Genomic DNA, 27,345 nt, shown 5'->3' with positions numbered 1-27,345 from the left:
GAACATCAGCACTTTGTGGCATCATATTTCAGCCCCTGCTTATTATGTTCTCATTCAGTATCGACAACAAACTGTACCGTCAAACAGCCCGCAATGCAGAGGTAGAAAGTGACTAATTATGAATATTTATAGACTCCCAAAATAAAACTACTGTCAGGAAGGTAAGAATTACAGAGCAGCTGTAATAACAGGTATCCAGTGGCAGCACAATTAAGGTGTGGTCCCACTTCAATGTGCTGCTCACTTATGTCAGTGAAGATTTCTGGGGGACTCGTCCGTGCGATGCCGACTCTTCCAGTTCAGTCGAAATGAACTTTTTTTTGCAAACTCTGCAGCTCTCCAATGTCCACTTTATTGGAGTATGGACATAGCACTCAGACTGACATCTAAATCAGGAAATATTGATGGTCAAATTACAACCTTATAGCTTCACTGCAGAATAATTCAGGAAGCAGAGGAGGAGGGATGCTGCTTAGCTGTGTGAGGAGAAGGATAGAAGAGAGTCTTCCTAAAGTGTTTTACAAGACATTAAAATGCACAACTCAGTACGGCTGTTAATAGCCTGCTAACAGTGCTAGCTCCCACACACTATTGACCCTCCCCCCCTGCTATTCTCAAACAAGAACAGTTTCATAAAGTAAGCAGGCTCTAAATTACCTTTTCTGTCTAACACAGTATCTAAAAATACACTTCTGACCACATGTGATTAAGTAATTGTTACTGCCTCAAAAGAGCCACTTCTGTGCTCTCATGCTTTCACTTTTCAGCACAAGCGCATGAGTAACGAATAACATCAATTAGCAGCAGTAGGGTGTCTCCTCTCCACTCCTGCAGAGCCTGCACGGATACATATTCGCCTGGTAGCCGTTGCATTCATCTTAACCTCTCTACAGAAAAAAAAATCTATATCTACCTTTCACGGGGTTTTCTATAGCCGTGCTATATAAAGCGACAGTATGGCCTGTGTAACCTTAAATTATGGATATATTTATTCTCTTGTGAAAATGACCCTGAGATTGTACTTAAAAGTAAGAGCATAAAGAAAACTGACAAAAAAAAAAAGAGACACTTTTTGGCTGTCTGCCTCGCGCTTTTATTAAATCTCTATCAGTCTGTTAACAGCTGCCATGTTTCATCTGCACCTCCTACCACTCTTTTCCTTGAAGGTTGCCAGGAGGTGCCTCAATTTGGACACGGCTCTTCTCCTTCATGGTATCCTCCGCACATTGCCTCCTGTAGTGTTACAGCCAGACATGGCACTGGCCATCGCATATACCATCTGTTCCTACTCAGTAAATGCCCCGTCATGGTCAACCAGGTAGTCCAATCCTGAGTCAAGTAAAGGCAGGGAAGCCTCTTTTTATTTGACTTTTTTATAAAAAAAGCTAACATTTAATAATTTATAATAATAAGGATAATTTATAAAACTACCAGTATTTATTATTTATTAACTGATAATATTTGACAGCTGGTTTGTGAACTATATATACTTGAGTCTCATTATTGGATGGGCAGAAAGGCAGCACTTAAGAGAGACAATGTGCTTCAGGACACACTATGAATTTAGAGTGGCTCTTAAAGTATTTATCCACACACAGTGTACTTTGCTTGCAGAGGCTATGACCTGGCAGAATTACAAGCACACAGCACAGTAAAGCTGTTGATCTGTGAAGCTTCTCAAGCCGTTTCCTTTTTTTTTTTTTTATAAGTGAAGCACGCAGAGGAAGGCTTATTGACACATATAGTGCTGTGTTTCCTAAAAAAAAAAAAAACTATCAAGGGACATTGTCCTATAGCAGAGCCATTTGACTTTTACAAGAATCTCTTAAAATTCTGGCCTTCACAAGAGGCCACCAAAGACCCTACAAATCCTTCAAACCTTGTGAAAACAAAAAGAGTGGCTGATCTTTTGAGGGGAACGTATTCATTTTTTTCACGGCGCTTCTCCGCTGGCGTTCCTTTATAATGATTCTGACAATAATTATGTGTTAACTATCTCATGAGTACTCCCTGATGAGTGCGATGAAAACGTGTGAATCATAACTCAGTAAATACAGGCACAAATGATAAGTACGATCGTGTGTTGTTCTAACATTAGCATCCATCACAATCATCTTGGTATATATTTGGGGAGCCTATGTAGAGATAGTTGCACCCGAAAGAAATCAATTATCTACCAGTAGTTAAGTTGAATGTAGCAGAAAATTGAAATTAATCTCACTTAAAGCAGCTTCTAACAGCTAAAGGAGACAGCATATTACATCAAACCTCTGTTGAAACCGAAAGGTCAATTTCAACATTGCATCAAAAACTACAAATATTCAACAGAACCCTGATTAAATGTTCAAGAAGATGTTAAACATTGCACCAAATGTTACCTTCAACATTGTCAAATGAGTTTAAACAGATCTGACAGAGGTTGGTGGAAAAAAAAAAAAAACAGCTAGATGCTGTCATTGACAACATCTCGAAGAAACTGTCTCTCACTGCAGACGTGCAACTGGCATTGCACTTGATGACAGTCGTCATGGTAACAGGCCTGTGCCAGACCTTCTTCATTCATCAGACAGCTTCTTTGGTTCTTGTACAGTCCTCCAGTGTCATATCCTTGGCTGTGAAGGGCCACTTGATCTCACATATCCCACAACACAGACAACTGACCAATCCGTCTGAGGAGGCTGCGACGTGGGGACACTTTTAGTGTCATCATCATCCCGCATTGCTATCCAAAGCTTTTGGTAGCACATATTTTCTGCCTGTACTTGGCACTGACATAGCAAAACACACAAATGTTGATTCAACGTTGACCCCCAGAGTGTGGAGGGGACCAGAAAGTTTTCTTCCTGTGGTAACAAGCTACATAGTTGAGTTGAGAGTCCAACGGAAACGAACACAGCTGAATGTTTTTAATATCCCCACCCAGTGCTGCACTGAGGCTGATGGTTCTGCTTGGTTTCCCTCTTCAGAGGAACTCTTTCCATCATCTTATGTTGCATCACTTTTCTTTTTTTTATCTGTTTAGTGGAGAGGTACGGATTTGAAAATAGACCTTGTCGCCACATTCAAAATTAGAAGCGTTTTTGCACAATGATAATATGATGTCACCTCGCTGGAATTCTTCCCAACACCTGTTAAAACTTGTGCGGAAACGAGGGAGATGTCAGGTTTAGACGATTTCTGCAGGGATCAGACAATGTACAACTGTCAGCTGAAACTAAGAGTGTGCGTCCCTTTGTTACTATGGCGTTGCGGGGACACATGCGTGTTTGTGGCGTGTTTCTATGTCGGATGTTCTGCTAATTAGCTTGTGTTGTGTGTTTGTACATAGTGTTTTATTAAGATGCTGACATGCAACTCACACAAGCCAACAATCACACCCAGCTCACATATCAATTGGCCAAGTGTGCAGATGTCAATTAGAAATGATAATATCAGTGTTAGTATAAGCCCTGCGTGCTGTGGTATTAGGTTATTTAGGTAAAGTTCATGCATAAGCCTCTGAGTCATTAATGCCAATTCAGCGTGCTAACAAATAACAAGAGCAAGTGTGCCTGCGTGTGTATGAATGGGGCTAGGGAGTAGGGTCTTCAAGGACCAGTTGTTTTACATTTCCAACAACATCCCTGGATGCAATATCATTATGCGGTCTTGAATTAATACCCATAAAACATAACCAAATAGTATCCGCACATTGTCAGCGAATCAAAACAAAACTTGGCACTTCAATTAGTGCTGTGCTTCCACTGCATCTCTGACCGCCAAGACGCCATTAACTATACATTAGGGAAGTCTTTTAAATGGCAGTTAATAGTACAGCTCTTTCCCCACTCTCTCCCACATGTCTTGGAGCCTAGTTGAGAAAAGACATGAGGGTAATAATCCGAGACTCTTGCGACTCTTCACTCGTCCCGCCCACATTTGAACCCTCCGTGAATTGCACAAGCAGCCCTTCGATCTCATGCTCAGCTCTCTGACCTGTGACACGGATAGATGGTGCTTTTCTTTTTAACACTCCATATTTAGGTGCATGATGAATATTGGAACACATTCATTCAATACTTGAAAAGGTCAGGATAATTTCCAACACATATGCCACATACTGTATCTCTTCTACATTAGTGTAGGCAGATAGGTTTCTCCACAGACTGATGACTGGCAGATCTGACTGTGGCCTTTAATAACAGGAAGGACGTGTTTATATGCCAGTAATTTCACATAAGTAAAGCAATGTATTCTACAGTTGGCCTTTTCTATTAAACTTGTCTCTCATGAGACATCAAAGAGTGCAAATTTTAAACGGCTATTATCCTCATATTAAGCCTGAGTTTATGACACTTGCAATGGAGAGCTTTTTGATTGGGTTATTTCATTATTTTGGAGGGAAGCTCACATTTGCACGTGAGTAAACAGTAAAAACAAGTACCAGCACACAGGCTGAACACTTCATTTATCTTGCCCAACAAGATGCCATTTGTAGTTGAGCTCCATGTACACACACGACAGCAAATTCAAATGCTCACATGATTGCTTGTATATTCATTCTGTCTGAGAAACAGACACGGGTAAACATTAAGACACACACACACACACGTGGATACTGCACATCCCTAACTGTCTCACCCTCTCACACAAACACCGCAGTGAAGATGGAGAAAGAAGGCAAGCACAGTGAATGCCAATACTACACCACACACCCCTTTCTTCCAGACATATGACATTTACTATTTTATAGTATTTATTGGTTATCAGAGCTGTCAAAACAAGTGTTTTCTCCACTCTGCAGAGCTCAGTAGGTGATGGCATGGGAGACAAAGGAAGGAGTGCGTATGAATGGAGAAAAGGGAGATGAGATGAGCCCAGAGTGATGAACTATGTCCTTGGAAGAAGCTTGAGTGATGACCCGAAAGACAGATATCTAACGGTATCTAAATGATCTGACAGAGTAGCACGATGCATTAACTGTACCGCACTGACAACTGAGGGTCAGTCTGTGTTTCTGCCATTATCTTTCTATCCTACACCACTCTCGTACAGTACCACAACCATCCAACACCTAGCTCCTTCCCTGTACAGTAGCCCTCTCTGAAGCGAGGCTAATCACAGACTGCCTCACTGTGGACACATCCAGCCCCGGAGCCATGCCCCGGGGAGGGGAGGCCTCTGGATTTTGTTGCAGAGCTGTGATTTAGCTGCTCCTCTGATGATCCAGCTCGATATTGACTGTTCCCGTCAGGGTGCGATTAGGTGTATGCAGACAGATTGTATTTACATTAACATGCTGTTGGCAGCTAACGTGGAGAGATGCTATCTAATGTTGATTTGAAAGACTACAGTAAATGCACAGTCGTGCCTGAGAAGCCTGTTGATCATCATTCAGAGCAGCGAAGCCACAGGCTATCCCCAGAGCAAGAAGTGTTTAATGACAGAATGCAGCTCTAAATGCTGTCCTTCATGCAGCATGACTAATAGACAGGTGGTTACATTTGGCACCGCAATGAACTTGAGTCTTTCAATGCTCCTTCAAAAACGTTATCATTATGTTGCCAATTCCTTACTGTAGCTGCCTTAACAACGTGTAACACTGTATTCATTTTCCAATCTTTCTCTTGGACAACCTCCATTGCTCCCTCATTAGCATACATTGATCAGAATAAAGGACTCTGCTCTGACTCGCTCTGGGCTGCACAGTCCCACGACATCCACCTACTGCCTCATTAAACCACTATTCATAATCCCTGTGGCCTTTAATGCTAAATTCATCCCCTCTGTGTTTTTTGCAAAATACCTCCTATTACCGAGCACTTGAACAAGTTAATACTTGAAGCAAATGTGATTTCCATTGCTAGAAATGGATATAATGGCACCATTTCTTATGACTTAGGGTTTCTGTTTACAGCACATTCTGCATTGAAAGCCCGGATTATAACCGTCTGAAGCTACGGAGAAGGTCTCCACTACAAACCCATCCTAGATGCTCCTGTTCCTTTTAAAACTTGTTGTGCATGTTTTCTATCTGATATTCCTTTTATAATGCATTAAATAAAGCAACGTGATGGATGCCAGCGAGTCGTGACCTTTACTGACACAGCTAGAAAGCCATGGCCTGCAAGGGTTTCCTCCGGGCTCTCCAGTTTCCTCCCACAGTCCAAAAACATGCAGTTAGGTTGATCAGTGATTCTACCAGCCCTTAGGTGTGAATGTGACTGGTTGTTTGTGCCAGCACAGTGCTAGCCTGGCGATCTGCCCAGGGCGTACCCCCTCTTTTTCCCATTGGCAGCTGCGGGTGTCTTTTGCCCCCTTTGAAAGGGTCAGCACTTGGATGTGGATGGATCCATGTTCAAACAGCTGTCATGATTAGATCTCCAGACCTTTAGCACAATTCATAAATTATTGACCATAAAGAAAATGAAACATTTCCAGTTTTTGATCATCTTTTCTTTTTTTTTTTTAAGAAAAGTGACATTGCTACATGAAGTCATCATAGTACGCACAACACCTTGACTATAAAACTGCAGACCAGAGTTGTAGTAGTCAGTCAAACTAGATGTTGTACGGCAATAAAAGATTGTTATAAAAAAAATGGGATCGATTCTGAGGCACGACATTAGTTAGATCCAGTGTTTCTCTGTATCCTTTGCACTGCCTCTATTGTGACATAACCTGGCCACAGTATGCATTGTGAGTTGGGTTCATTCATGCTTTGTCCTGAGGTAGACAAATCTGCCAAGCTCAGATTTATTTAAAGAACCAAGCTGTCATCATGAATGAATACTTTCAAAGAAATATTCAATTATCAAGGACTGTGCAACGAGTGTCATGAATAAAGCCCTTGGTGATTGAAGTTCAAGCATCTGTCTGAAGAGTTTTATAACACATTAATGGCACAGTGCAACATAATCACTGTCGTGTGTTACAGTCAGTGGCAGTACAGGCTTTATAAACTTGGATCAAATAAAACTGCTACTGAGTATTTTTTAATAAAGCAATTCATTATGATGAATACTGGTGCTTTTCTTACAAACTATTGAAGAGCTTTTTAAGATCATGTATTTTCTACTCAAAGTTCTGCCCAGATACAAGCTACTGAGCTCATTAAACGGTAAACATCCAGTACACAGCATCAACCATGGGTGTGTGAAGCCCAAAAGGGAAAGAATATTTCAGTTTGGAGATGGTCTACACTAGATTTTGGAAAGATATATGTACACTGGAAGTACCAAGGCAAATGAGCAAACTGTGAACACAATGGCTGAGCCACAGCTTGGACTGTCAGCTATAGAAAGAGCATCTTTATCCATCTGTATATATCTCTCTCTCTCTCTCCTGTCCTTCACTCTATATCTTCCTCCGTCATGCTCTCTGAGAATCCCTCTCATGTTTTCTGCACTGGCCCATTAGAATGTACATCCAGCCAGTGTCACATTAAAATCCCTACAAGCCTGTGCTTGTGGACTCAGATAAAGATCCTTCTTTTTACTCAACAGTTTGATCCATCTCAGACAGCACATACTACATTAATATTCTCCCACAGATCAGAGACTACCAGACCCGTGTGCTGTGCTGACTGTTGTGTCATCTGTGCATCATCCATAAAGAGGCAAGAAAGGAGAGAGAAGGGGTAGGGGCGAGGATACTGAAATATATGGTAACACTAGATGAATTTTTCATCTGCCAGCAGCTGTTTTGGTAACCTTTTCTCAGGGCAGCCACTGTGGTCTCTGTGGTGCCAGAGAGTCATTGGCACGTCAAGCTTGGCAGCTATGGGAATCTGAAGGAGCGCAAAAAGCAGAACAGGTGGGGTCGTTGGCCTCAATGGCAGGTCAGCTGTAAGGAGGGGGGGGGGGGGGGTACACTGTGTTGGCCTCTTGGGTCTTTGGTTATGTCTGAGAGGACAACGGACACACGTGTTGTGGTGAATAGGCTGTTTCTGGCAGGTTTCCCTCAGAGGGAGTCAGGCTAGAGACAGGATGCTTATCCCTGGAGAAACCGCCCAACCCTCTGTGCCAATTTGGGCCCTGCTGGTGGTGCATGATGGGAAAGAAAAATATCTCCCCCTTCGTTTTCCCTCCCCTGTGAAAAGCACCCTGACCTGAATACAAATTCAGACGAATAATGCTCGCTGTGTAGTTGAGGGCAGACACGACTTTTTTGAGCATTCATCATCTAAAATCCCTCCTCCCTCTTGCCCCTTCAAGGTGAGATTTTGGGCGTGAGGACTGCAGCATCGCGCTCTGACTTGTGAACCGAGTGAGAAAGCACAAGTAAAGACAGGGAGAAAGCTGCAAGGAGAGAGAGAGAGAGAGAGAGAGAGAGAGAGGGAGAGAAAAACAAGCAAATGTGACTGCGCAGTGGAGAGCTGCAGCCCCAGATTCACAATCATACTGGGAATCACAACACTTTTTAATAATTCAGGATGAATGGAGGAGAAGAAATTCGGTAGCAAGTAAAGAAGCTGAAGAAATGACAGGGAGGAAGAGAATCCTGCCACGCTCTACATACAAAATCCCCCAGTCCTGAGACATGTCTGAATGCCTGCTATAGGGTTACTCTACAGTATATGAAAGTGTATGGAGAATTCTTTTAGCACAGAGAATCGCTTCGTGTTAGTTACGACCTTGGCTCGCTCACACATTCTCCAGCAACTGTCTGCTCTGCTGTGATGTCTTCATTTCATGTACAGCCACGCTTTAAAATGAGGCAAGAAAGTTAAACATTTACTATCAATTTCGCCGGCGCCCTCCGTGGGTGGCGGACCACGTCGCGCACGTGCACCTGAAGACACACTTCAAGTGCAAAACAGAAACGAGAGCGAGTACAATCATCGCGGTTCGATTTTTCAATTTGTCGAGGCACCTGTCGGATTTCTCAGACAATGCTTTCCTTTCAGCGTAGAGGTAAATTCTAATTGGATTTTGTCTCAAATGAATCAGTTCATTTGGTTGTTCTACTTCTCCCAACCCTGGCCCAGCCCACATCTCATTATGTTCCACTATTCTTAATTTCTTACCACTGGCAACAAGGTAGTGAGCAAAAAAAAAACATTTGCCAATTAGTCGGAGCCCTTGTGATTTTGCCACTCTTGCTAACAATTCTAATTTACATTAATTATTCATTTTGAGGCAGCACACACGAGTTGTCCCCGCCAGAAGGGCTTGAGAGAGAGGAAGTGCTGCGGTGAGACCTAATCGCTTTTGTTGACGCTGCTCTGTTTCAAACATCACCGCTAAGTGTGTCTGTTGCGTTTTTTGTTATGTCTCATTACTTTAACGTGGAGAAGGCTGCACGGGCAACGTGCTGAAATCTAATATTTATTGTCTCGTCGAAAAAAAATGCTTTGTAAAGATGCAGCCTGCCTGTCTGTGGAATGTATTTATGTGCTGTGCAAGATAATGTTTTTCCTGTGACCTCTGTTACCTGTTTAGCATGTCCTTATAAATCAGCATTCAAAATGAAACGGCGCCAGTCATCCTGCAGGATAGAGGAGGCGGCGGATCAGACAGAAAACACCTTGGCTCATTGTTCACTCTTCTATCTCCTTTCAACAATGCCTTGTTTATTGTTGTGACTGGAGATAAGCTGGAGCTGCATGAGTGTTTACAGGGCTGCAGGTGTTGAGTATGCCGGGCTGAGGGGTCACAGGACTGGTGCGGGGAGGTCACGGCTTTCATGTTCAGACATACTCTTCAGGGCACACCAATTTTCTTTAGCCCAGCCTAAGTCTAAACAGAAATGCAGACACACACACACACACACACGCTCATCTTAGACATGTCTTATTAATCGTGAACCAAAGCAGAGGGAGAGAGCTGGAAAGACGCACAGCAGGGTGGAGCTCGACTGCAGGCTGAGAGAGCAGACCTGGCTATGAATCAACACCAACCCAGACAGATGTTGCCCACATGTTGCTTCCCCGTACATGCGTCTAATTTGCTCAAATAGGCATAGAAGAAGTGGATTGTTTAGTCGGACCAAAAGTTGCCAGCGTTGTTGTATAATTCAACCACAGTGCGCCTTAGCAGACTTTAATGTGCTTTTGATGACATACAAAATCCTGAAATCTTAAATGCATCAGTGGCTCAGTTACAGGGCTTTATTGCAGGGTTTGTACTGTCTTACCATTCCTTGGCTGGTGGGTCTCAATCAGTTAAGTCCATTTATCAAATCCAGTGTGTGGTGTAGTCCACGACAACGTGCTGACACTAATTTTTGTACTTTTCGGAGACTCGCTGCGTGTTTCTAGCCAACTAATTTACTCTCAACACGTGAGCATTCAGGCTGTGTGCTTCTCCCTCTCTTCAACTCTCTCTCTCTCTTTCTCTCATCTATTCTGTATTTTTTTTTTCCCAAGGAAAAACGAGCAAGTATGGTGCAGGTCCTCCGGTATCTGCTGGTGGCACCTGCAGTTGCTCGACATGCTCCTGATGACATTAAGTTTGCTTCTTTTTTTTTCTCTCTCTCTCTGCTTTCCACTCATACGAGGCAGATTATGGGATGACAGGATTTGATATATTATAATTTATATATATATATATATATATATATATATATATATATATGTTTGTTCTAATCTTGTTTTAAATTACATGAATCTCTCTTGAGGATGAACACATGTGACACCAGCGAAGTTGAACAGGTTTAACACTTGTGTATTAAGATTCAGCACGAAAAGGGAAGCGTGTTTTTCCCTGTGTTTCTGGAATAGGATCAAAAAAGCACCGGGAAATATATTGGACATACATTTAACCCTATTAGGACTGTAAAGTGGTAAACACAGTATGTGTAAGGCAGATATTGACATCTGTGTTTATTAGCTGGATCAAATAATTATCTACAACATTAATTTAGAAAATAACTAAATAACTAAAATAACTAAAAAATAACTGACATATTAAAAGGTAAACAGAGTCCCTTTATCCTTTATTGTAGATTTGAAAGAAGAAGAAGGAATGTGTTGAACACGGCTGTGGAAGTGTAAAGCATAATGTACCCACTGCAGTTTTATTTCCTTACATGAATAGATGTCCTCTTGTTTTTAAAGAGTTATTCTGTCTACATAGACATGAGGATGTTATGTGATTATTACTTTACTTACTTATTACTTTTTATTTACATGTATGTGCTGTAAGTTATTTAATGTTTAATGTTTAAGTCAGGCCTGAAAATAGTCCGGCTGATTCTGGTTAATGTTAATTTAAAGCAGTTAAGAGGTTGTAGATCTATTATCCAAATAACCTGAATTATACTATTCTGTACCATCAGCTCTGGTTTGTTTGTTTCAGAGCTGTCTTTTATAAAGTACCCATACGTTTAGACGTCTGCCACGTCTTTCATTTTTCTGCCATGTCAACTTTAACTATTTTTATTTTAGCACTGAAGGATTTGTGAAGTCAGAGGTAGTGGACTCCACTACACCTTCCAGGCTAGATCACGCAATAATCACGGATCCATTGTGACAGAGGTTTTCTGCAGTCATGCATAATGTCTGGTGTGGCACACCGAAGTGACATGGCACAGCGCTGCAGGGAACGTCTTATTATGACTCGCTGTCTTACATCAGTCAGCATATTCTCCACTTTAAAGTTGACCTTTGTGTTGTATTGTCTAAATGAGCAACAAATAGCACACATCAAGTTGCTGAAGACGCCGAAGTGCAGCTGCCGGGTCTTCGCAACCTGACTAACCAACAGCACGAACAGAAATGTGAGTCGTCTTGGAACGAGAACAAAGTTTCACTTTGCAGTTGAAACCTATTATCTAACACAACACTTTGGTGTCAGCAGAAACAAAAGCAAACTTTATAGTAGAGGCTGTTTTGTTTCTCACATATGTGCTCATAATATCACATTCTTCAGGAGGACTCCGTGGGCCACGATGAGTAGATGAGTAGTGTATGGAGAGAGAAAGCTGGAGCCTGTTACTGTATAGAAGTGCTTGCACCTGCTAAGTGGGAGGCAGAGAGCTGAAGAGGGCTCATACATACACGGATGTAACAACAATGGTGTGAATCTCCAACAGAGAGAGAGAGACAGAGGTTGTGTGTGTGTGTGTGTGTGTGTGTGTGTGTGTGTGTGTGTGTGTGTGTGTGTGTGTGTGTACATACACCTGTAGCCAGATCGCCCCAGCTGCACCCACACAGCGCCAAGAGCTATTCTGATCAGCGGGATAATAGTGCCATCATTGCATGGTTTCATAAGCTAAGGTACTCCATGCTGAGCTCAGAAACTGAATAAATGTATGCATTCTAAAAAACTGTTGCTGTGTGTGTGTGTGTGTTTGTGTGTGTGTGTGTGTGGCGGGGACTGCTGTGAGGGGCCCTGACAGATTGGACTGTGGGCGCGCCTTCCTCTCACTGCCACATCGTGTAGCTTGTACTGTGTGGAGACGCTGGGACAGGGATGATGTTTTATATCACAAACAAGGTGTGAAATTTGGAAATAAACACAGCTCTTCTGAAATGCTCTCCTGAGCGGGGGGGAGGAGGGTAATCCTGTTGCAGTGTGAGAGACAGAAGCACCATCCTGCACTTTATTTTTGATAAAGAAATCATCGGCAAATTAAATCATTTGCAAACGATATATCATATGTTACATAACAGTCTTCTCAGCCACTTGATAAAACCCTTAAATGGCTCGCTTTGGAAACACTGTTTTCATCTCCTGGATCAGCAGAATTTCTACATCCTATATACAACATACTGTAGGTGGATGCTCATAATAAATGTCGTCTTTTGGCATAAAACAGTTGAACAGCCTCATCTGCACTGGGCCATGAAGTCTTAGAGGTCAGGGGCTTTGTCAAGAACACATATATTCCTCCATATAAGATTACAGCCTGTGTCCCCTTTCTTCTCCCCCTTCCTCCTCTTTCACTCGTTCCTCCTGACCCCTCTCCATTTCAGCAGCTCTCCGGACTTGTGGTTTTTCTTCATTGTTGACAATGTCATTGAATCTATTAACTTCTCTCGGACCAGCGCGGCGCACACGCTCTGCCTCTGCAACGCGCCCTGCCTCTGCGAAGGTGCTTAAAAGAGATGCTGTTTAATACCGCAGCCATGCAGACAGGCAGGCAGGCAGGCAGGCATCTACCTTATACCTCTTCAGCTCATTTTGCGGTCTCTCAAGGAGAATGTTAAATTCCCCCGAGAGTGCAAAACTAATATGTAAAGGTATGCAAGCAGAATAAACAAATCAGCCTGTCAAATGCGACCACATGAGACACGGCGGAGCACGCCGGCCGGGGCGGCTCTGCTAGGTTTCAGTTTGTTTTCGGGATGGTTTGAAAGTTAAAGATCTGAGATTGGTTGACTGACTAATCAGGCGATACAGGAGGGCTCTGTCTGGAGAGTGACTTCAGAGGATGCTGTGCACTCAGCTACCTAACTCACAGCGACTGTTAACCTCCCCATCCATCAGTGGAGAGAGCAGCCGTGACACAAAAAAACTGTTTCTTCCATTAGAGTCCTGACAGAGCCTAATGCCTGTCCTTGCGCTGGCTCCCCCCCCCCCCCCCCCCCCCCCTCTCTCTGGCCCTGTATCTCTCTGTTACAATAATGAAGTCTTCTGCCTCCTTTTGCTCCTATGAAGTGAGCAACTAAACAGGCCTTTAATAATACTTTTTTGTTACCTTCTCCTCAGCGCCTCTTCGTTTTCCCTCGATACCCTGGTCTTTGAGGGATGAGCCGATTCACGTTGGCAGTAGTGTGAATTAGCAGACAGACACATAGGGATGAAAAGACCAGCTCTTATTATGGCCTAAACACATGAGCACACTTGTGGGAATAGAGATGTGTAAATGAGCTCCACACACCGAGTGTTGTTCTTTCTGGGCTGTTGTTTTGCTCTTTTAAATAATTGACAAGGCTCTGCTGGAGAAGACGGGGACAAATCTGCTGAGTTAATGTCCCAGCCAGAGGAGTTTTAGCACCAAACGCTATCAATCCCTCCTACATGGAATTGTTACCGCCATGGCAGTTCATAAATCTTATGTAACCCCAGCTCAGCGATATAACAAGTCACAATTCCGCCAGCGTGTTCTGTTTACAGTTTTACTGGCGAGCTCGCAGCGGATGACATCTGCTATGTTTACCCTCTAGATTACATTCCATTTCGAAACAACACCTTAATGTCAGGCAGGTCCCTACATCGGGACTGGGGACGTATTAGCGTGATTGCTGAGGGCAAACTGTAGACTGTTTCTGGCCATCTGGGGAATAAAGAGACTTGTAGTTTTAGTGAGAGCTGGAGCTGTCAGGGCTGCACACACGGCTGGAACAGTGATCTTATACTAGTGTGCTGGGGCAGAGCCACAGCAGTGTTCACTGTCAGACTGTGGCATCTCTGTGTTCCCTGGCCTCCCATGGGAATTGAGCAGCGTGTGATTGAGGCCTTGAATGGGAGCAGCAGCTACAAGACACAGCATACATGGTAGTGACTATCTATTAGCCTCTTGCTTCTCTTTTCTTTTTTGACTGAAGGCGAGGAAGGATGCGGCTTTCTCTTCAAGGTCCTTTCCCATCCCCAGCAGATGGGTGGAAACCTCTCTTCGGAATATAAACAGCTCTGAGCTTCCCCCTTTTGCAGCTAAATCCCATAACAACAAAAAAATAAATAAGCGTACTGCCCTGCTAAGGGAAAAAAATCCATATCTGATTGTGTTGTCGTACAAACAGCCTTACTTCGCCTTTACAGCACACTGCTGTGACATCTGTCTCTTTGTTGTTCCAAAATGATGGTCAGGAACAAGATGACAATAGCCTCTGAGAGTCCTCTGCTTTTCAAGCAGCTTTATGTTCACCTGGATTTGAAACTTTCTGTAGACGATGCAAAGCAACGCGCTTCATTAGGATGCACAGCTGAACCCCTGCAGGATCAAGGTGATTGGAATGTAAAACAACCAGCTACGGCTTTATCTACTCCTCACTACTGTCTCTACTCCTCCACCCTAAAGCAGGGTCTCCCCGGCCACACCTCTTTCCAAAACAAACAAACAAAAAAATAAATAAATCAGTTAAGGAAGCTTGAGCTATGATGCAGCACAACATAATTTAAAAATCTTCCTGCACGCACCGCGTGTCACAGCGTGTCATTTGGGTCCAGCCAACGCTTTGTACTCTTTACCAAGTACTGGAATAATTAACACGCTTATCTCTGGCACACAAAAAAGCAGCTTGCACCTCTATTGTGAGTTTGATGCCCAGTGTTTATGATGCAAGGTCTTAATGGCTCGAATGGTTTCTGTGAGTGAGGGCCAACGCTGGAGAGCTTTGCTTGTTAGAGAAGGAAAACAGACAAATGTCAAGGACTTCACTTTCATTCAGAGTACAGAAATACATAAGGACGGGGTGGGAGAGGGGTTCTTTCTGCACCAAAAATAGAATTCAATGTAATGTAGGTGGGCTTACGTATACAGGAGGACGTTTTTCACTTCAATTTGGGCAGACGTGGAGAAAACGTCGAGGTTACAGAATATTGAAACTGGTAATTCCAGCCCATTGTTATCCCCATTGTACATTTCTTAATAAGGTCAAAACATGGTTCTGCTGCAGTAAATGAGTGAATATAAGACAATTGTGATGGGATTTACATATAAAAAGATGTGTGATTGTGGAAAAGACCTTGGCCTGTTTTCTGTAATTACTACATCTGTCTCTCAGTCCTTCCTTTTAAAAGAGTACCCTTCTGTTTAGCTGTCATTCGGATAAATTCTTTCACCCTCATCAAGCCAAAAAACAAGACAACATCTGACGCAAGTCTGAACTCATCAATTCGCTTTTGAAATATGTACAAACGCAGCTTCCAAATTTGAAATCTGTGATTTGTTAAATTGTTCAACCCTTTATTTTTATAAAAAAGCTACAAAAAATGCAATTTTCAGTGTTTTTACTGGCTGACTGAATTGTATTTTTGAATATAAGCTAATTTAGAGTTTGAAAAGCCTCATCATGTCAAGTTCTGTGTCAAAGTATTTCAGGTCAGAAAGAATATTTCTTAAAGCATAATGCTGAAATACCGAGGACGGAAGCCACTGTTGTGTGTGACCTTCGAGCCTTAAGGCAGCATTGCATGAGAAACCTTCCATGAAGAATGAAGCCACATAAGCTTGTGAGGACTTTAGAAAACCATGGCATGGTCGACTTATATGTGCACACAGTGGTAAACATGTCTTTCATTGAACTTTACAAACTTTACATTTACAAAATACAGTTAAATTGGTCAGGTTTCCATTGCAAGTGTGGCTTGTGATAATACACATTTCTGGTTGAACACATATCTAAAAAAATATAAATGTAAGAAAAAATAATGGTAGAACCCATGCTAGCTTTGTTCCAGTCAAGGTTGTTTCTGATTTTCACCCAAGACCAACAAGATGGCAACGACACCTTAGAGTTTCCTTAATCACCCAGCAGCTGGTTGGAGTGGGACTGATCTTTATGTGGTTCTGCAGTTGTAATATCACACGCCACAGTGTGGATTAGCATCACAGGGCAGAATTAATCCTAACAGGCTGCTGCAATTACCTGAACCCTGACTGTTCCTTACAGTCAGACTGGGCCATGACAGAAGTATAAGCTTGTCAGAACACACACACACAGCAGATACCGCGACCACTAAGCTCAGATGTGATTCTGGAGGTAGCCTGTCTCATTAAAGCCACAGACAAGGAGGCCGGCTGTAGTGAAGCTGTGGTGCAGGAGGTGAGTGGAGCGACAGAGCCAAAAAAAGGGACCTTGGAAAATGGAAAGATGATTGTTGTTCCTTTTCCTGGTCACGTTCCCCGCCGAGTGCTCTCGTTTCCCCCGAGCGTTCCAAGCAGAAACTTTCATTTGGAAGCATCTTTAAACCTGCACACTCCGGAGACTGAATTAGCTATTGTTTTCACGTCAAACATCTCCGAGTAAATGAGTTCTGGCTGTGACATGGATGGAGTGTGAGATTAATCTGAGGCATAATAAACAAGATGAATCAATGCCAGGAGTCAGATCACTTTGAATTTAACATCACACAGGAGAAACTGCATGCCAGTCAGTACCTACCCAGTACATACGGTACAGTGCCTGTGCTGGTGAGATCACATACGTCACACTTACATATCTGTGTCTTTCTTTACTTGAGCATGGGGACAACAAGTGGATGTGACAGACGTTTCAGTAACCTCTGCTCTATCTCGCACTGATATGCCACTCTATCTTGAGGACTCGCTAACTCTCAATGCCAAAAGGGCAGATGCCCAGGTGCTGGTGTGGCTGAATTGCTGTCCTCAGCACACAAAGGCGATGTCACCTAGGGAGGATGGCTGAGGAAGGGGGAGAGCTGTCAGAGTAACAGGAGAGCACCTGGGATTACTGTCAACAGTCTCCTGGACTGTCTCCCTTTGCTTTTCTCCCACCTCCCTCGTGTCTCCTAAGATCCATGGCATTCTCGTTGACATTGACCTTTAAACTCCAATTAGCCACTTAATCGGAAATTAATTATTAATATTAGAAAAACCAACAGGGCTTACGTTGTTTGCCTCTTTCACCTCATTATCATCCACTAATGACCATCCTTGCATCTCATTTCCACAACAAAGGCTGAGGAGACAGCGTTCACATGAGAATCAGGTGATTTTTTCTTTTCTTTGGTAAATGGCAAACAGAGATGGACAGGGTTTTTTTTTTTTCCTGTGCATGTTTTGTCATTTTCGCCTCTAACTCTAAGTCAGAATGTGTACTGAATTTAATCATTCAGACGTCTGAAGAAGACTGCATTAATAAGAAAGTCCTCAGCTGGGTAAGAGCACCACAGCCACTCCTGAACTGGGAGCCGTCGTGCCCTAATTTAGTGTAAAATGGTTGACAGGAAATGTGAAAATGGCTCCTGGAAAAACAACAGTTTATGGTCAAAAGAAAAAGTGACATGCACATCAGTCAGTGCTGTCTTTTGCACAAACACAGACTTTGTGCTAAGTTAATTATTTGTTACTTTTGTCAGGTGCCAGAGGCTTCCATGGAAACCCTGGTCCCTAAATAAATGGCTTTTGGATTTGAACAATCTCCTTTGGCAAAATGAGATGTTTGGAATGCAGAGGTGCTTTGTGGGGCAGTATAATAAATGTGACTCAGCTATCCAATAATTGGTAATGTTCCTCTGTCAATTACCCTTGACACTGTGTTTTACAGGCTAGACCTACAGACTACCAATTGGTCAATTTGTTCAAGTTTTGCTTGCCTTATTCTATTAGATCAGAAACACACACAAATCAAGTATCTGCTTGTGTGGTCTTCATTTCCCTGCATCTGCCTGATGTTTTGATTAGAAAAGGTGCAGGAGGTTTTAAAATGTACACCCCTAGACGCGTGTCAGATGGGAGCAGAAACGTCGCCGTCCTCTCGAATTCGCCTCCTATTTTGCAGGCGACTTAGGAAAGATTTAGGGGATCAGTTTGAGGTTTATATTTTTTGCTCCTCTCCACATTATCCCCTTCGCTTCTTTTCAGACCTCCTCTCCTCCAAACCCTCAGTCGTCAGTCTGCGCTACCTCTCATCCGCGCGGAGACACAAGCCAGGCTGAACACTACAACAATGCGGAGTAGACACGGAGTGATAGCAGAAGGCCGGCGCTGTGCGGGGATTACGGAGATGATTATTTGAGTGGGGAATCTATTCTCTTTAAATAGAACTCTCTCTGGGCCTTCACGATGGCGGAAAGTTTGCGACATATTATAGTGACAGATGGGCATTTATTGCTCTCGTGCAAATTTCGTGTTGTCACATCTAATCACTCACATGAAGCTGACTTCAGTGCTCTGCTCGTGTCTCCTGCTCAGGAAAATGCTCTGTATTTCCATTTGGTTTTTTTTTTATATCTCCAATTTTCTGCTTTTTAATCATCAACATAGCACTTTATATCCATGAGTCATGTCGCCCTTTGGTTAAAAGGAAAAGGAACCTCGCTGACAGAACAGAGGAGCCCCCTGACGTCTGCCGTTATTTGATATTGTGGAGAGGAGAATTGAAACTGTGCTGGCTGAAGAGGCGCTCGGATGCCACCGACACACGTCGTCCACAAGATTCCAAACAGAGCAGAAGCCACAGGTGTTTTTACCCCTTGTGCTGCATTCATAATTAGCATATCCTCCAACTTTAAAGCCAGTGCCTGCAATTGTGGCTAATTTACAAAATATGACTGCTAGATAGTGCAGCATTTAATAATTGCTACAAGTAATTATCTCAGCATGTTGTCAGTCAATGAAGATGGACGACTGAGGAGCAGGTTGTGCTGTTTAACATAATGTTTATGAAGACATTTAAATGAATTATTATCTATACAGTTGCTGATATGTGTGCACAAACATGAAGGTTACATGATGTGTCTTGCTGTTACAACCCTGTTTGTTCACACCAGAGCTAAATTTCATTAAAAAAAACAAACTAACAAAAAAACGCTCATCACGTTAAACAAAGTCAATGCAAATGAATTTCCCAATTAGTCTGTTCTCCTAAGTCTGACTCTTACAAAAAGTATCTTTACCCTGTTTGTGTGTGACTGAGTGTGTGCGGGACTGAGCGTGTGCAACTGCATGCATCCTCCGTCGAGCCCCTCAGAGCCCTATTTTAGGTTAAGAAGCCGGATTTATGTTTGATGATGGATTAGCTTAAAGTTCAGGTGCATGGGTTGAGGTAAGGCACGTTGTGCTGATTCTTAAAGCTGCTTATCAGTGATTTGGCATGTTTTAGCCTGTTAAGTACAAATTATGTATATGTTACGTTAGAGCCCGTTTTTTTAGGATACAGGTTGTGAGTGATTTCTTCTAGCTCCCAGGTAGCCATCAGTTTCTGTTCCTGCCAGCACAGTAAGAAGATCTACTTGGAGAGACTACTTTGTGAACTTGAGACAAATAATCCATCACACTGTTCATTAGTTGCCTCCATTTTTATTACAGGTTACACTGCAGTGAGGCACTGCACTGGTTTGCATTCAGGAGGTTCTTGTAAAAGCTCTGAAATCTTACATGTCATGACATAAGAGCTGGGAAAACAGTAAAAAAAATAAAATAAACAGGTGATAATGTTGTCTGTGATATACTCAAGCATGTTCCAGCGCTTTACAAATTGATTTTTATGTTATTCTGAAACGAACACTACCCAGTGGCTGCCTATGGGAATGACAAAAATCTATGACATTCAGGTCAGCAATACATTTTTAATAAAAGGACTAAAGCATGAAAAACCACTGGAGTGTATGCTATAAATGGAATCAGGCAAACATATGCGTGTGTATGTGTATGTTTATCTTTGAGTTTGGCTGGTTGCACACTGACACAAATGTTTCTTTTACAGCATGTATGTAAATTGCATGTCTGCCCACATGGATGGCGTGTTGCGTGCCTGTAGCTTAAAGCCTAAGCTCAGCCTATGCTGATATGCATGTAGTTGTAGTTGTAGCTGCTGCTACATGTAAACAGCGCGGTATATTCAGTGGACATCTCGTCCTTTCTGTCTCAGAGCTGTTCTGACAGATCATCCCTTGTGCACACTCTATGGCTGAATGGTTTGGAGAAAAAGAGCGATTGCGAAAGCGAAACCGAAAGATAGATGGACAAGCCTCCACAAAGATGGAGTGACATGGCCAACGTAAATGTACATATTTCCCCAGACACACTCACACATGGAGTCGTTGAATAAAGGAAAGGCCTACTGTATACAAGCAGAATCACAAACGCCACTCTCACTGTTCAAACAAAGATATGAGAACTATGTTGTCTCACCTGCAGTTGAACACACAGCACAACTAATTTTGTCCATGTCTAGACATATTTGTGGATTGTCTGGACATGACCAGACCTTGCTGCAGCGATCATCAACCTGTACCAACTCATGGCTGCACAGAAGAAGAGATCAGCAGGCTGTCAGATAAAGTGTGAACCTAATGGCCAGGTACGTGGAGAGGGGGTGGATCTCGGGGGCTCAGGCCCCTGCCCTTTATTAAATTAATCGTGCGTGCTGCTCTCAATATTAACTAACCCTCTGAGGTCTTACAGTGCGCTCACACAACCAATGGCAAATGAATGTTGCAGTGACAGTAGCCATTTATTGTCACAGAGTTTCTCAGTACACTATGCGGCTCAGAACAGCGGGATCCTGGTGATGTGACAGGAAAAGTTGAGAAAAGCTTATGCAAATATGGTGTGAAAGAGTTCAGTGACAGCTAATCAGGATCAGTTACTACCTGGCATGACTGAATTTTAAATAAAACTCAGCTACCTCATTACTCACTAAAGCCGTTTCCACATATGCCCTCTGAACTATCTCTGGAGGATCAGGTCCAGACGTTGTGATGTGTGTTAACACGTGCAGCACACAGCAAGAGAAAGTCCAGGTGATATATTTTCCCACTTGGGGAAACATGGTTTTTAACTGCAAAACTTCCTGGTGTTGTGCTGAGCGAATCGACTTAAAGGAAACGCCCCCTTACTGGCTGAAAATACTCCAGACTATTACCTGCTGTATTCACACATGAGCTCATTAAGACATTACAGGGCCACACAGGATGAATAACTAACGTTTGCGTTCTCATATGCAGCTCACCTGGGTAAAGTCTGGAGAGGTTCAGGGTGTCAGTGCAAGTGTGAAAGCAGCTTAAGTCTGTTTAACATGCTATAATAACAACGACATACTTTGAATGATGTATGGCTGTCTGGCGTTGGCAGAAACACTGTTCAGTCATAGTGTAGCATGTAAATAAACATACAACACAACACACCCCCAAAACTACAGCTCTGCCAGAGCATAGCAATTTGTCGTTGGTAGTGTGAACACGGTGTTAGCTTTTTTTTTTCCAATTACTGAAGCTTCACCTGTTTTGATATGTAAATCAACGTAAATATACTGAATAAATACATTACTGAATAAATTCGGTAACGTAAGTCATTTAAATCTTTTTTTTTTTCAGCACAACATGGGCTATTTGAATATAGTGGCACAATAATGTTACACGATATTATAAAAAAAAAAACAAGAATCAAAAGAAAAAAAATCAAATGCGCTCCCTTTTTTTACATGTGAGCCTCCACCCCCCCCCCCCCGTGAAACTCTCTGTACGCCCCTGTGAAGCGGCATCTTAAAATCATTATAATGGTTATTAGGTACAGCTGGCCACAATGTCAACCTGAGAGATGTTGCCAGCGGGTGTCAAGCTTAGACACCTTCATTCTGCGTGTTTGTGAATGGTGGATATGTCACAGTAAATGCTGTGCCTGATGCATCAGCCAGGCTCCCCGGAATGTGTTATTTTAGGTGCAAAAAAATTCAAATTCACTGGAGAACTTCTGCGCTGTTCCTGCCAACGCTGACGCATCTCTGCCTCACTATTGTAGGCTCAGACATACTGGCATACTGAGCACTTTTGGCAGACTGGTGAAATCTGTACTTTGAAGTTGTTTGTCTTGAATTAAGTGATTTTCTGTCCAGCACTGTGCAGTGGGAAGACAGCAGATTCACATACAAAAACCTTGGACAGAGTAGGGATGGAGCATGCTTGGAGTACAAAAAAAAAACCTCAGATGCCATTCACGCCTGGTTTCAGCTCTCCATTTAACTCTCAGCACAAATGCAAAAGGAGTGTGCGCTGGCGGAAATCATCTCCTTGAGGATCCGTTGATGATAACAATACCTTATGAGCTGTAATGGCATTTACCAGCATGTCCATTAGGTTGACACAAAACAGAGACAGACATGTTTGCTCAGACATTAAACTCTAATGCTTCTGGAACGCACATTGTGACTAATGCTAGTTCTCCCAAAAAATCGGCCACGCTTCTCAGAAATGAGAAGAATGAGCTGTTCACTTCAGGGGAAAGCTTTGTTTTTTCGCTGCCCCTGACGCACACAACAGAGACACATGCACACAACACACACACACACACACACAAAGCAGATGGTTTTACACATGAACATGTAAAAATAGCACTGGCAGGTATTCATGCAGGTATGCATGGTGCCCCCCCAACCAAGCATTTACAGTTCGTTCATGTGTATTTAGAGTTTGACTGTCTCTTATGCAGCATTGCACGGACGATATAAAACAGCAAACGTGCAGGCTGCTTTAGTTCTAACTCATGACAAAGTGATGAGCCTAATGCAGCAGTTGCTCAAGTGGAGTCTAGGGACCTCCGGGGCCCCCTGAGGGGCTCCACAGGCCCCAGCAAAATGAGAAACTGTTTAATTTCACGATTATCTTACTCCTTCCATTATAGCACAATAGGAGCTTGTATTACTGTAATCTATTCTCATTAGAGACGTTACTCTTCCTACTTCTGTTCTGCAGCTAAGTGGCCAAGAAAAGAGAGCTGGAGTTCACAGGAACAGAAGGTTATCAAATGAGAGCCTGTGGTCTCATGCGTATCTGTCTGGAGGATCTTGATATTAAAAGTTTGAGGACCTCTTCCATCTCATATGAGGTGCTAAAGGTCTGGAGTGTTCATATAACGTAGCCAGCGGATAATAACCTTGTGAACTGCGGTTTGATCCTCTGCATCTAGATGTACCGACACACGGCGAATAATAACGCTTTTCAGCGGAGCGCCTTGCTCGGAGAGATAGCCTTGTGACCCGGGTACAACTCATAAACTGCAGTGCGGCATCAGCTATATTAATATCACATAGTCGTCCCCATGTTTCCTTACACAGATGAATATTTCATTCCCAGCTTCGGCGCGCGTTGTGCAAAATGAGAGGCGCGCTTCAAATGGCGCATCGTCTGTAATAACACATCTGCAGGGCAGAGCGGCGCGTTACACATGTGATTAAACATGTGTTTCATAACTACACTAAGTATCAGCCCTGGATTTGTATCAGCCCACGTTAGGGTGGTGCAGAATTCGCCTGCCTTGTAGTCTGGGTACTATAGGCTGCCATAAATGGACACAACACCCAAATCGAGGACTAAAGTTAGGACTTACTCACCCCTTTTGAACATTTTGTAGGCCTAGGTGTATTTCGGCTTCTGTCCTCTGTGAATCATCTATTCGTATATTCCACACTGAAGTTGTGCGCTCTAGTTTTGAACTTGACGCGGAGCTTCCCCGGCTCGTCCTGGTTAATGTCACTTGTCACTCCTCTGAAATGTATTGCAATCCACTGTATCGAGCTGTGCTGCACACTGCCGAGGCTCTGATGAACACTGACAACAAATAATAACCTCCTTCACCGCAAAGTGAGGCGGACCTCAGTCGGACCCGGGAAACTAGGCGAACCAGACGCACTAAAATCATCCCCTCAGTCCGAAATGATGACGACTCCAGCGCGCTCGGAGAGCACAGTGGTCCGATGCAACCTCTGGTAGCCAACTCCTTTTAGGACGCAAATGTCCGTGGAGGCTGCAAATCAGTTGTGGGGGGCAAGTCGACGCTGAGCACATGCAGCCTCCAAGAAGCACAGAAATTTCAATTCAAGTGGCCAATCTCCGAGTCTCCTCCCGGTGCCACGGAGCCGTTCAAATCGCATCACATTCGTTAAAATCTCTAATTAACGTAAGTTATTTGGATTCACATTCCGCCTCTGATGTCGGATTATAAACGCAGTTTCCTCAAATCCTCCTTAATAATATAGACTTTGATGCTTTCGGTTTCCTTAAAATCCCCTCTTTTCAGCTCTCCTCTGCACTCGTGATTGTTACATTTCTGTAATCTGCTCTGTGGAGATCTCTCAGCTTTCCATCTATGGATCAGAGCTCGTTCGTGCGCTCAAGGAGGGAGAAAGTATGTTGTACTGCCTCAGCCCCTCCACCGGGCAGCATCCTGCTCCATCCCTCTCACTGCCTCTGTCCCTGTATGCGCCAGCCCGACACACTGCTCCCTGACACCAGAGGTCTTCATAACAAATCTAACATGACAACAGGACAAAACTTCCCTTACGACAACAATATTTTAAGCAGAAGACAAAACACCAGGGGAGAGTTGTGAGGCTCCTGCTTCTGCTGCCACTAATAAACTGATTTCAGTAGCCTACATCAAAATCAATATGCTATAGAAAATAGATATTGCATTTGATAACATGATGCCTCTCTCTCTCTCTCTCTCTCTCTCTCTCTCTCTCTCTCGCTCACACACACACACACACACACACACACACACACACACACACACACACACACACACACACAAACAAAATTTAGATTACCCAACCAGATTATAATACACCCCATTTAATTAATTGCTATATACATTTGGTTTTGATGTTACCTATATATACATATATACACACTAAGAAAAAAGTCACCACCTGGATTTAACTAAGCAAATTGGTAAGAGCCTCCCATTGGATAATTACTGCATGGATGATTATTTGTCTGCTGCCAACAAGTTATTTAACCCTAACTGATTTCTTTAACAACAACATGTGAAAAGACACATCCTGTGGTCGTGGAAAAGATGTTAATCTGTTTAAGAAGGATCAAATTATTGGCATAATCAAGCATGAATCAAGCACAGGAAGCATCTAAGGGGATTGATGAAACTACTAAAACTGGGTTAAGAACTGTTCAATGGAAGAAGGTCATGTGGTCTGATGAGTCCAGATATTACCCTGTTCCAGAGTGATGGGAGCATCAGGGTAAGAAGAGAGGAGGGTGAAGTGATGCACCCATCATGCCTAGTGCCCTACCATAAAAGCCTGTGGGGGCAGTGCTATGATCTGGGGTTGCTGCAGTTGGTCTAGGTCTAGGTCTAGGTTCAGCAACGTTATGAGGTCAGCTGACTACCTGAACATACTGAATGACCAGGTTATTACTTCAATGGATTTCTTTCCCCCTGATGGCACAGGCATATTCCAAGATGAAAATGCAATCAGGATTCATTGGACTAAAATAGTGTTAAGGGAGCATGACTCATCATTTTCACACATGGACTGACCACCACAGAGTCCAGACCTTGACCCCATTGAGAAGCTTTAGGATGTACTGGAGGAGACTTTGCGCAGCGATCTGACTCTCATCAGTACAAGACCTTGGTGAAAAAATTAATGCAACTCTGGACAGGAATAAATGTTGTGACATAGCAGAAGGTTATCGAAACGATGGCACGGTGAATGTATGCCATAATAAAAGCGAAAGGGAGTTTACATATATATATATATTTGATCTTTTCTTAATTTAATTTAAAATCAAGTGCGTTTAAAATTAAACACAGTTAAATAAAATATACTGTTGCGCTTGCGGACAATGAACACCGTCCTTTAATTCACAGCTGATTAATGAAGCCTCGTCCTGAAACTCGCGTCCCGTTCACGGACATCGGTTACATCGGTGCTCGACTTTTCGCCACTGACTTCTTGCGTCGATTGGTTTCGCCTTTCCGTTCCTCACATGTTTCGTGTTTGGGAAGGAAAAACATGGCGGCGCCCTCGAATGAGGTCCAGGTTGTTTCTGTCAAGAAGCCCGCGGGTAAATGGACTATTAACATTAAATCTTTAGTAGAAGAGACGTGACGAGGAGTTTGTCATTGATTTGAACATAAACGAGGTGTAGCGTTAACTGCGAGCTCTGTTTTCAACGCAGCAGTCTGGCTGAAGAGAGACGAGGAAATCAGTCCCGTTTACCGCTCGCCATGTTGTTTACTAGCTGTCCAGCTGTGTGTAATTGTACCACATGATAAAACATTTGTTTATTACCCCATACTTAGCATCCAGTCAGTATTGTAGCGATAACTCGCCAGACTTAATGACATCGACGTGGAGTGAGTGCGTGACCAGCGAGCTGACATCAGTTGTTTAAAGGTTTATTTACAGAAAGACCGTATGTTACTGTATCCACTGTGTTATTGTGATTTTTGGATCAGTATCTCGTTCACTGTGATTTGTGATTTAGCACGATGGAAGCACAGTGTTCAGAATATAATACAGTCAATGGTAATTACACATCACACATCAATTAGCTACACATCTCCTCTGATTACATGTTTGCAGACAGAAAATAACCCTAAATACAACTTTTTAGGATATATACTAATATTTGCTGTAGCTCTGCTGTATGCATGATGTCTTTTCAGCGCTTGTGGATCTTTGGATCTGCACAGCAGCTGTGTGCTCTGTGAAGAAAGTGGTTGAGAGACCGGAGACATAGATTTTGCAGGATATGAGTGGATGGGATGTATGGTCAATGCTAATGGTGTTTACTTGTCAAAGAAAAACAGACTTTTCCCTGGCAGTCATAAAGTGTTTCCAGCTGAATAACATTGCTACATGCAGGCTGACTTCACTGAAGACAGGCTTTTTCGGGCTTCTTTTAAGAATCGGCACCTTAAGCTGTGTTTCCTCTTTTGACTTTTGAAAGGAAGACACAGCAGAGTGGTTTGATCTGCCAAACAGTCTCG

General features: G+C 43.0%; 2 protein-coding genes across 2 annotated transcripts in view; one reads left to right on the top strand and one right to left on the bottom strand.

Moving 5' to 3' along the window:
• rtn4rl1b (reticulon 4 receptor-like 1b) overlaps positions 1 to 24,383 on the bottom strand; it is a 131,664-nt gene extending 107,281 nt beyond the window's left edge. Inside the window, exon 1 of the mRNA XM_026366073.1 lies at positions 23,942 to 24,383. Within this exon, the coding sequence (XP_026221858.1) occupies positions 23,942 to 23,954 (13 nt within the window). The 5' untranslated portion in view covers positions 23,955 to 24,383. The remainder of the gene's footprint in view (positions 1 to 23,941) is intronic.
• A 1,961-nt stretch (positions 24,384 to 26,344) lies between these two features.
• The window catches only part of dph1 (diphthamide biosynthesis 1), a 56,287-nt gene continuing 55,286 nt past the window's right edge, over positions 26,345 to 27,345 (top strand). Inside the window, exon 1 of the mRNA XM_026378706.1 lies at positions 26,345 to 26,417. Coding sequence (XP_026234491.1) covers positions 26,366 to 26,417 — 52 coding nt within the window. The 5' untranslated portion in view covers positions 26,345 to 26,365. The remainder of the gene's footprint in view (positions 26,418 to 27,345) is intronic.

Source organism: Anabas testudineus, chromosome 13, assembly GCF_900324465.2.
Source record: "Anabas testudineus chromosome 13, fAnaTes1.2, whole genome shotgun sequence".
Lineage (NCBI taxonomy): Eukaryota > Metazoa > Chordata > Actinopteri > Anabantiformes > Anabantidae > Anabas > Anabas testudineus.
This window is presented reverse-complemented; position numbering and strand designations above follow the sequence as displayed.